Source organism: Cupressus sempervirens, chromosome 9, assembly GCF_028749045.1.
Source record: "Cupressus sempervirens isolate cs-2001-9-10 chromosome 9, ASM2874904v1, whole genome shotgun sequence".
NCBI classification, from domain to species: domain Eukaryota; kingdom Viridiplantae; phylum Streptophyta; class Pinopsida; order Cupressales; family Cupressaceae; genus Cupressus; species Cupressus sempervirens.
In genome coordinates this window covers 675,219,339-675,231,502 of record NC_143126.1, presented here as the reverse complement: position 1 = coordinate 675,231,502, position 12,164 = coordinate 675,219,339, and the positions used below count along the sequence as shown (strand labels likewise).

The window sequence follows — 12,164 nt, the reverse complement described above, 5'->3', positions numbered from 1 at the left end:
CGTTTTAGTGTAGAACGGTTTGAAGCTGATTTTCATGGTAGCAGTTCTAGAAAAAGTTCAATAAATTTTATTCTACTGATTGGATTGAGCTATAAATTGGGGAAAATGTGTTTAACTCATCCAAAATCAATCTCATAAAATGGATTTGTGATGTACTTTAGTTTGTAAAAGTTATGAGTGAATATTTGAAGCATTTTGATGTTGTCCAGCTCATTAATTTGGTTGAAAATGTCCATTATGGAAGCTTCTTGAGTTTTAATCCCACAAAGAGTTTTAAAAAGGTGTACCTCTGCATCAGTCTCCTTCGTGTCTTCATGCATTCATGTGTCTGCTTCGTGTTTTCATGCTCTCATATGTCTACCTTGTGTTTTCATACATTAAGGTTTATACTTCATAAATCACTAATGTCTTCTCGCATCTAGTTATATGCTTTGTATATTAACTCTATGAGAAAATGTATGATATTGGTTGAGGACAAGCAAATTTTGAGAGGGGAGGACTGTGATATCCTCGTTAAACAAGAATAACGTAATTATAATATAAATAATGAAATTAATATAATGACAAATAATTAGAATTCTCAACTTCTGGAAGTCTTTGTGCCCCAATGGTAGAGTTTATTCTTATAGAATAGGTTAAAAAAGACTTAGCCAAACTGGTTCGCTTTCAGTTAGCCTTTTTCTCAGTGTTAGTTTATCTTTATCATCGTTTACAACTTTAGATAGCAGTGTAGTTTGAGGTTTCATCTTGCCCATTACTTACTCTGCAGGTAAGTGGATCCTTTCTTGAAAGCTAAGAGGAAAGAATGTTGGTAACACCCCTTATAAAATCTCTCAACATCTTGCTTACCTTGAGTTGATACAAGCAACGGTGAGAAGGGGGACCTTCCCTTTAAGGTAGGAGAGACTCTGTCTCAAACGCTGTGGCTAGTCATCTTATTTTGCGATTGGATTTTACCCAAAACTGTCGGTTGCAAAATATCCACCCAACAGTGCTGACTATCAATTGAATCAACCCAATCGAAGTTAATTTGGATAACTCAAGATTAATGGAGCACTGATATGATACGAGAGATTCAAGAATGCCTAACTAGAAAATAGATCTAAAGTGAAGTGAAGATAAGTTTTAGAAAATTGTCTACCTTTCGTTGATACTTGATAGAGAGAATCATTAATTGGTGGAGAGGCATCAGAGGCTTGCAGTTTCAGTTTGACCTCCACAATGGTAGACGGATATACTACAGTATGAAGTGCTTTACCCTAGTAACTGTATGGCACCTCTGCTATTCATCATGGTATGGGTCAACACCATGATGTTATTGTTGTTCCATCCAGCTATATCTTAAGCACAACACAAAGTCATTAACATGCTTTTCTATTTAAAATCTAGTTTACACTGTTTAAGCAATGTGTGGATTCCATTCTGGTCCCTTGGGGTCGTGTTGCAGTGGTTTAGAGTGATTTATGGACTAAATTTGTAATGTCCCTTGGTTTCTTGGTTGAGCTGTACATATTCCTGGCTAAGGAACATGTAACATGTGTTAGCATTCTTATTAAGATAATTATGTAGATTTATGTATCACTACAAAAAGAAGAAAAGATGTTACTCTAAGTGTTTTTCCTTCTTGAGGAGAGGGATGGTGATCAGGAGCTTAGTTCTCGGGGAAGTTCTTCCTGAGGCTCTAATGATAGAACAACCCTCCACTAAGCTTCGTCTTCTCACGATGAGCCCAATCTTCAAGACCTTATGAATAGTCCGTGTGGATCTATCCATCCTTCGTAGGAGAGATTTCCCTCTCTCTAGGCCTTATGAACAACTTCTTAAGTATATCCATCCTTACATATATGTTTTCTGTTTAGCGACCTTAAGAGATAATCGACTATCCCTGTCTTAACAAATTTACTCTGGTATGTTTTAATGCTAGTCTTTTGGAGCCTGTAGTCTCGACAAATAAGTCTCTGTAACACTAGTGTGTTTTGGAGTATGATTTAAATACAATTATTTCCTTTGTTATGGAATCATGTATCTTTGCTGGTTTTTGAATCCTTTTCTTAAATCTGTGTACTTCAATTATGTTCTATTAAATAGTTATAATGCTGGAGCGTGGTTCAATTATTTAAACTGGTGTTCTAAGATGATGGTAAATTTATAATGATCTTCAATGGCTCTATGGTGTTGATAAGAGGTATCAACGGACACAACTCCTCTTCCTGTCTTGGCCACTACCTTTCCCTAGATTTGCTATGGCGAGTACGAGTTGTATCTCAATACTTCTGTGACGAGTTGTTTGGTTGATGTAGTTGGACATTCTCTTCCAAGCATTCGTGATTTGTTTTCTCTGTGCGATGACAGGTGATCTCCTTCAAACAACGTATGGCCCACGGTGAATATCTACTTGTCTCCCTCGGTTATGTATTCGGTATGAGCAGAGAATGTTTCCGTGTTTCGTCTGGTACTCTCCAACGTAATTTTGTCCCTTTCCTTCATCCACCTTCTGTTTGCCCTTGAGAAACTCGTGCCTTTAATTATAAATAGTTGGGGTCTTTAGGGGTGACTCTAACATTTTTTTATTTTCCTTTATAATCGTGTGTTTTATATATTTAAGTTATATATATTATTATTAATGCATATATTTTTTAATTATATACAATTATGTATATATATTTGAATTATATATATATATATATATATATATATATATATATTTTTTTTTTCATGTGAAAATTATATGATTAATTTAATCAATTGAGGGAACTAATCACTAATATATTGTTCACTAATGAAATTATTATTTTTTTTTTAAAGATTTACAATCGAGAATCATCATGTTTTTGTTGAAATAATTGTTTTATCCTAGTTTGTTGGGGGTCATTACGAAATTTTAGCCTTTTCCATGTTATAACCTTCCATACGACAAGAATATTTGAGTTACAAAAGCATTTCTTTTGAGCTAGCTATTTGTTATGCATTAATGTACATTATATTAATATACTTTGTTTTGAAAGACCGGACTAGCTGTTTTCTTCAATTTTTTGTATAAATTCCAGTTTTCCCTGTTTAGGCAGGCTGTGGATTTCATTTTGGGGCTGTGTTTCAATGGTTTGGAGTGGGTTATGGACTATATTTTAGCCTTTTATATTGTAACCTACCATATTACACTAAATATTTGACATATGAAAGTGTTTCTTTTGAGCTTGCTATTTTATTCTGTTAATGTATATTCTTTTCCTCATGTTATGCTTAATCAATACATTTTTTTGAAAGTCCAGGCATTAGATTATATCAATTTTCTGCTCTAGTGGAATCATGATAGCTCTTTCATAATTTTAATCTGTGATGATGCAGAATTTTTGAATGCAATCTGAGGGTGACTTCTAACTAGGAGGGATGAACGGTGGTGCTTTCAATGGACAAATATTGGCCGATAAGCTTACCAAGTTGAACAACTCACAACAGAGTATCGAGAGTATCCTTTTATCTGTCTTCAGTTTCATGCATTCTCTGCGGGTCTGTAAATCAGTAAATGTATTAATATGTTGAAGAATTTCAGGTATTCGGACATTTTGCAGCTTTTGATATTGTGGATGTGATTTTTCTGACAGGCCATGATTCAAGATATAATACTATGTTAAGGACAACTTGTTCAAGTTGAGCCATATGTCATTTACTGAAGTAACATGGTAGCCTGAGTATGATGGCATAAAGTAATCGAAATTTGATTAACTGGCAGATAAGAAGATATAATGTGTAAATATATCTGTTAATGTGTAACCTAAAGTTCAGACACAAGGGGATGAGGCAAATAAATTGTAAAATAGAAACCATTTCATGATTTAGCTACAACCATTTCTGCTGGAAATGTAAAATGTGAGCATGATAGTTGAGACATATTATTTACTACTGTTTCCGCAGAGGGATTTGATGTATACAGGCTGAGACAAAGCAGATAATATGTAAAACTGCAGAGGGTATTAATTAATGGGATCACAGCATCATATTAGCCTCTAGAACGTCTTGGTCATTGTAGTTGTCAAAGATGGCACCATTCTAATAAGTTTTTCTGCACTAGCTTTAGCTTATGTAACTACAAAATTGAATCCATGCTACAAGTATTCTGTGTACTTTGTAGTTGTGGGATCTTAGGGAGATGTACAAGTGCAACGAGAGCTGTGATATGCAGTGTCAAGAAAAAGGACAGGGCTAGATTCAAGGATCTCACTTTGGCCAGCAGGTAGGAATACCTGGTTGAGTTTAGGAACTGTAATCAGAGACTCTCAACTAATATTACTGGTTACTGTCAAAACCAGCAAACTTGTTGATATATAAGCATAAAGAGGATGCAAGCTGTCTTTACATATATTTGTGAGCATAGTTTAATTTCTGTGTCTGGCATGATTGGAGCAGCTTTGGGTACAGCGAATTTTTTCTTGATAACCAAATTTCCTGTTACCTGTCTGCTGTGGTTATTTTGCAATATATCATGGCCTTTCTGGGTTTGGATTGAAACAGTCATACACCATACATGTTTAGAGAAAGAAAATCTCATTTTCCCTGAGTATACAGGTTCAATTCATACGAACTCAATTGTTAAGTACAGTAGCAAGCATATTGAAGAAAACTTCAAAGCCCTGCGACTGATTCTTTAGTGTTAGTAAACATCGAATTGGTCACACAATGGCTGAAAACTTCAAATATGGAAGCATGAACAGATATTTACAGTTTCAAATAGTGCTTCATCTCTTCAAAAAGTTAACAAACCGCCACAACTTATATTACTCACAGCTGCGCTGAAATTCACTTTAGTCAGTATGGTAAAATCTCTCTATCTCTTGCTTCTGTTTTTATACCAATGTAGCTAGAAATATTGTCTTCCAAAAATCAGCTTTACTTACATAAGCATCCTTATCTTATGAGGACGAGATGGAAGATAATTCTAAAATTTAAATATCTATCTACATTTTATTTAGACTTATTTAGCTAAGTAAGAGACTTTCATTTTAATCAATAAAGTGAAATACAAGATAGGTTAAGCCCAATTAAACTTTTAAACATAGAAACGAGACTCGCCAACACTTCGAGTTGCGAGGTGAGGCAATGCTGGTGATTTTCGTGGATGCAGACTGGGGCTGAACTGAGTACTTGGTATAGTTGTCGAGACATGGTGAGTATTGGGGAATCTAGGCCTAAGATGGCCATTTATTAAAAAAAACTACTTCCAAAGTCCAGTATTTTTTTTGTGTAATGACATGCCCGCCAAAATACACATGAAATAAATATATTTAAGTCACTTTAGATTATATACATGAAATAAAACATTTAAGTCACATTTCAATATGTATAAATTGGTAGGACATTTGAGATTGGCTTGAGATCACCAGGAGTAACAATCTAGCAGCTTCTTGCTGGTCTTCTGATTTCTGAAAACTAGAAGTTTCCATGATGTTGCTTATAAATGCTATGTGGTTAGGAAACTTATGTGGGGGCTTACTTTCCCTAATTGTGCTATTAGCAGCCTCAACATTCTCCTAAGTATCCCTTAATGTTTGTGTGAACTATTGAGGTTTTTTCATTTTGATAGAATTGGAAGAGGCTGAAGTCCCTGCCTCCTCATCCGAAGGCTATTGGCTTGAACTTGAAGCCATCAATGCCTTCGAAGTCCTAGTATCATCCTTTGGACTTTCCTAATTATTTTTTGTCATTAGAAAGATATTACGAGTCTTTTTGGATGCAAGTTCTTTTACAATCTTAACATCTCTTCTTACTGCTACCTTTCTATGGTATGGGATGACTACTCTGTAGGCTTTTGAACTCTCGCTATAACCCACAAATAAACACTTCTTGTTAGAAGGTTCCAACTTTTATCTTGTTCTGTACATGTGTATATATATAAACAAGACCTTAAAGATCTATAAATGACTTATTTTTTGCTTCACACTATTGGATGCCTCCTATGGTGTCTTGTTCCCCAAGGTCTTGTTGAGGACACTTGTTCTAGATATACACTATTGGAAGACATGCTTTTTGCCCAATGAGACATTGGAAGTCCAATTCATGAATGTGGTCTTAGTAGCCCCTATAATGGATTGGTTCTTTTGACCCTTTTTTAGCTCATCTGAAGTCCTCGATAGTATTCCTTGTTTCATTTCATCTTCATCTTTAAGAAGAATATCCATGTCTTGTGAGAGAGGCCATCAATGAAGGAAACATAATACATGCTTCTCACAATTGATCCAAGTAACATTGGCCCACACACATCTGAATATGCAAAGTCTAAAATCTGCTTAGACAGATGCTTGTTCCTTGGGAATGAAACCTTGACTTGCTTTGTGATGTGGATGCCCCATTGTCTTTTGCCATGACTCATAAATTTCAATTGTTAGGAACTAGAGCTTGACTTGACTTACCATGTAACATGCATAGATTTCCTTCTTTAACATCTTTTACTTGTCCAATATCTAAGCTCAAACCGTTTGGTATAGTAAGAGCTTTATATTTCTTGAATTCTATAGTATTTGCCTTATCCTCCATTTGGAGATCTGAAGTAATTTTTTTTAAGACTACGAACAAACAACATAACATCAAACACGAAAGAGTTGATTGATTGAAGATAAAAAGGAAATTTTACTGACTCGAACTCGATACCTGTCATCATTACAAAGCTCAACGTGAACTCTAGAGCTATGTTCCTTTTAGTTGGTAATGTACTCTTGTGCTGATGTCATATGCATAGAGGTCCCACTTTCCACATGGCTAAGCATTCTTAGGAAATCTGCTGGTAGAAAGCAAACTAACATTTGAGAAATTGTTCTCTATTTTGTCATCAAATTTATTTACCCAAATTGTTGCAGAGGATGCCACTTCATCTTGCTGTTGCTCTCCTTGGTTCTTGTTGTTGTTTGGATACTTCAATACATAATGGTGGAACACATGGCAACAAAACCACTTGGTATGATTCTAGTCCTTCCTTAAGTGTGAGGGTCATGTAATATGCTGCCCTATTTGTGTCCTTTTTAAAAAAAATGTTGAAGAGAGAAGAGAATATAATTGAAGGTCAGATCCCCACTAGAGAGATTGTGAACTTGTTGGGGAAAAGCCTTTGAGAATATAATGGCTGAATGTGTAACAAAACCACTTGATATGATTCTAGTCCTTCCTCAAGTGTGAGGATCATGTAGTATGTTGCCCTGTTTGTGTCCTATTTTAAAAAAAAATGATGAAGAGAGAAGATAGAATATAATTGAAGGGCAGGTCTCAAGTAGAGAAATTGCGAACGAGTTGGGGAAAAGCTTGTGAACGACGTGAGAGGTGGGAAAGAGCTGGGTGGGTGTAATGTCCCTAGATTTTTTGTAAAGTGAATCAATTAAGTGGTCCCAAAATTTAGGTAATATAATAAAGGACCTTTAATTAAATAATAATGAGAGCCCCAAATAATAAAATAATAAATAATAAATATCAGCCTATATGTGACCCTTTGGAAAACTTTCTGGAGCACTTTACAAGGCCGAGTTTCGTATTGTAATAGGCAGGAAGAATTTGATGTTTTCTTTGTATTTGCGAATTCCAGTTCGAGTGCAGCTTGTTTGCCATTTAAGAGGCGCAAGATCCTTCCTACTCTGGTATTTTTTGCAATTTTGGTGGGACTCACTCCTCACCCTAATTTCCCCGTCGGTTCGAAATTCTGAAGTTTTCTGTTGGAGGTCTATTCGATGTGATCTGAGTTGTATTGAAAATATAAATATTCAGTTCACATTGAATCAATGTTGTGGTCTATGTCTTTGAAGGAATTGACTATGTTGTTGGTATACCTGGCGAACAATACCATTGTCGTACAAAGTATAGAGGGCCTCCTCCACTATGCATTCATCGAAGTAACAACTTACACAATGGTGATGCATATATCTACCTTTCCGTATGAGCAAGACATATTATTGTACACAGGTCTTATTGCTGTACAATGAACTTTTATGACCGCACGAGGGACATTGGGATCAGAGTGGATTCGATTGTGTAGAGAAACGAACCTACAAATTGCCTATGGTAGCCAAAATGACTTACAAAGGATAGGGTTGTAGAGGAAGAAGATGTAGAGGCATAGAACTTGAGATTGCAGAGAAATGAGGGGTATTACTTCACAATTGGATGCAATGGAAATGACTCAAAAAAGAGTAGCTCGTGTAGAGGATGTCAATGATGATGAAGAGGAAGAACAATTTGTTGAAGGAGGTGAATATACTAGTACTTGATGCAGGAGAAGAGAGATTCATAAAAGCAATTGCAAGGTAATTTCCAAACCTCGATTTGATCCAGCCAACTACAGAACTAGACGTTGATGAATTGTTGGATTGGATTCCTAAGGTGGACAAACCCTTCGAATATGACAGCAAAGAAAAAGACCAGAAGGTGAAATATATATAGACAACTAATGAGACATGCTGCCCTATGTTGGGAACATTTACAGACAATTAAGCAGCAAAGAGGATAGTAGCAAATTAGGATTGGGGATTGCATGGTGACAAAGATTGCTAGCAAATTACCAAATTAATTTGATAAAGAAATTACAGAAGTTGAGGCAAAAGGTAAGTACTCTAGAGGAGTATATAGGAGATTTTATTGGTTAAGCATACGAGTTGGTCAAGTTGAATAAGTCAGTGAACAAGTTGCAAGGTATCTGAATGGTCTACGCCTATCCATTCAAGATGAAACAAGTTTGATGAATATGCATAGTCTGGAGGAGGCATATCAATGTGTCTTAAAGGTCGAAGAAAAAATTGGGGTCACCAAAATAACTTCCAGTGCAGAGGCATTTTCACATGGGAGAGGAGAGTGGTAGATGCTTTTCAAATAAGCAAGAGGAAGCCAATACATCAAGTGCGGCCACACAAGGAGGTAAAGGAAGAGGAGACTACTCTTGTAGAAGAGGGCAATTTTGATGATGTAGAGGAAGAGGTTTCAACATTGCATGTTTAAAATGTGGAGAAATGAGACATAACACATTTGAATGTCAACAGATTTAGCAAGATGAAGCTAAAGGAAAGAAGGAAGATGGCATGTAGCATAGGCTGAAACTATAAAGGAGATCACTACTAAGAAAGGAGAAGATCCTGAGCATGGAGTCTTTATGATATAAAGAGTGTTGTTGAATTTGGATAAGTAAAAAGTAATTCAAAGACGAAATCTATTCAAACAAGATCGGAAGTGAACAAAAAGTGTTGTAAATTTATTTTGCATGGTGGGAGTACAAATAATATTGTGTCTGAGGAAATGGTGAGTGAACTGAAATTGAAAAGAATTAAGCATCCCAATCCATATAGAGTCTCTTGGTTGCAAAAATACAATCGCATGTTGGTGAATGGACAAAGTTCATTAGATTTCAAATTGGAAGATACAATAATGAGGTTATGTGTGACATAATGCCAATGGACGCATCCAATATTCTCTTGGGAAGAGCTTGGCAATTAGATAGGACAACTATTCATGACAGTGAAGAGAATACTTATACAATTAAGAAAGATGTGGAAGAATACATTTTAGACATTGAAGAGTAGAGAATAAGTTGAAATAGTATGTTTGGTCATCTGAAAATAAATTTTGAGAAATTTTAAAAAGGAGAAAGCATATGTTGTCACCATTCCCAAATTTGCTGCGGTGGGAGTGCAAAGGAAGAAGAAATTCCAAAATAACTAATTGCGAGAGATTTTGGAAAAGTATGCATAAGTATTGATGAAAGAATTGCTGGATGAGTTACCACCAATGAGAAGTATCAATCATTGCATAGATTTCATTCCTGATGCGAGTTTGCCAAACAAAGCACCATATAGAATGTTAGCGAAAGAGAATGACGAGATTAATAGACAAGTACCAAAGGAGGAGGAAAAGATCAATAGAGAAGTGCAAGAGTTACTTGATAAGGGGCTGATTAGAGAAAGTCAGAAGTCCATGTACAATCCTAGTTATGTTTGCACCAAAGAAAGATGGAGGTTGGAGAATGTGCACGGACTTGAAAACAATAGGCAAGATAACAATCAAGCTTCCATTGCCAACAATGGACGGTTTGATGGATTGGTTGTGGAGCCAAATACTAAAAAGTCAATTTGAAGAGTGGTTATCATTGAATAAGGATAAGAGAAAAGGAGGAATGAAACATCATAATCAAGACAAAAGATGGATTATATGAATGGTTGATGATGCCATTTGGATTGACACATGCACCCAACACTTGCATGAGGTTGAATGAAGTTTTGAAGCACTATATTGGTAGGTTTTGATTGTATAGTTAGATGACATTTTGATATTTAGTAAGACAAAAGAAGAGCACTTGTATCATGTTAGAGAAGTCCTACAAAGGCCGAAAGGAGAGAAGTGAATGGTGAAAGTCCATGTACAATCCTAGTTGTGTTTGCACTAGAGAAAAATGGAGGTTGGAGAATGTGCACGAACTCAAGAACAATAGACAAGATAACAATCAAGCTTCCATTGCCAACAATGGACGATTTGATGGATTGCTTGTGGGCCAAATACTAAAAGGTTGATTTGAAAAGTGGTTATCACTGAATAAGGATAAGAGAAAAGGAAGAATGAAACATCATAATCAAGACAAAAGATGGATTATATGAATGGTTGGTGATGCCATTTGGATTGACACATGCACCCAACACTTTGATGAAGCACTATATTGGTAGGTTTGTGATTGTATATTTAGATGACATTTTGATATTTAGTAAGACAAAAGAAGAACACTTGTAACCTATTAGAGAAGTCCTACAAAGGCCGAAAGGAGAGAAATAAATGGTGAATTTGAAAGAGTGTAGTTTTACGCAAGAAGAATTGGTGTATTTGGATTTTGTGGTTTCTAGTAGTGGTTTGAAAATGGATCTGAGAAAGGTCAAAACTGTTGTTGGATGGCCTTCATTGAAGAGCATGTTTGAAGCAAGAAGTTCTCATGGATTAGCAAGCTTCTATAGGAAGATTATCCAAAAGTATAGTGGGATGTGTGCACTAATAGTGGAGACCATGAATGGGAATAAAAGGAACTTGTTTGGACAGCTGCAGCAGAAAGAAGTTTTAATATTTTGAGCAGTCTGTGTTAGCACTTCAGGACTTTGGGAAAGTGTTCCAAGTTGATTGTGATGCAAGTGGGACAGAAATTGGAGTTCCAAGTCAAGAGGGCAAACCAATTGCTCATTTGAGTGTTTATTGTTGAATGAGATGAGAGTGAATGTTGTTGATTTTGATTGTATGCGAAAGTTGTATGAGAAATATATGGATTTCAAAGAAGCTTGGGTAGCGTGTAAGAATCCTATTGGTCTTAATAGAACTCCATGGTTGGAGTATTTTATAAAAGATAGTTTATTGTTCAACGGAAAGAGATTGTGCACACCTCAAGGCTCAATGAGGGAAAACTTGATCAAGGAAAAACATACTTGTGGTTTGAGTGTACATTTTGGAGTGGACAAGACTTAAGCACAACTAAAATGAGAGTAACTACGGGCCGGGGATGAGTGCAGATGTAAAGAGAATGGTACAAGATTGCCAGACATGTCGATGTGCCAAAGGAGTTAAGCAAAATACCGGATTATATTGGCCATTGCCAATACCTGAGAGACCATGGGAATGCATTGGCATGGATTTTGTTTTGGGTCTGCCCTGACACAAAGAGGTAATGATTAAAGTTTTGTTTTTGTGGACAGATTTCAAAAATGGATCATTTCATACCATGTTGTAAGTGTAGTGGTACTTCCCGTATAGCTACATTACTTTTCAAAGAGATTGTTTGGTTGCATGGCTTGGCAAAAAGTATTGTTTCAGATCGAGAAACAAAATATGCTGGTCTTTATTAGTGAACTTCGTGGAAGAAGATGTGCACACAATTGGGTTTTAGTTCAACATACGATCCTCAAATAGATGGTCAATTTGAAGTTGTCAATCAAAGCTTGGGAAATTGGTTGAGATGCTTGCTTGTTGATAAACTGAATCATTGGGATTTCATATTGGCAGAAGTAGAGTTTGCATGTAATAATCCTATAAATCAAAGTGTAGGGAAGAGTCTAATCCAAGTAGTGTATGGGTATAGGTTGAGCGGTGTTAATGAGTTGAGAGATTGTGCAGATTTGAGAGCTAGAGCAGGAATTTGAAGTTAGAGAGCTAGTAATGACATATGCAAAAGG

At 36.0% G+C, this 12,164-nt stretch overlaps 1 protein-coding gene across 16 annotated transcripts in view; it reads left to right on the top strand.

Moving 5' to 3' along the window:
- LOC149540536 (uncharacterized) overlaps nt 1-12,164 on the top strand; it is a 205,459-nt gene that overhangs the window by 20,587 nt on the left and 172,708 nt on the right. For all 16 annotated transcript variants that reach the window (XM_089801624.1, XM_089801618.1, XM_089801623.1 and 13 more), the window contains one exon: nt 3,346-3,466. In XM_089801624.1, coding sequence (XP_089657750.1) covers nt 3,388-3,466 — 79 coding nt within the window. In that variant the 5' untranslated portion in view covers nt 3,346-3,387. The remainder of the gene's footprint in view (nt 1-3,345; nt 3,467-12,164) is intronic.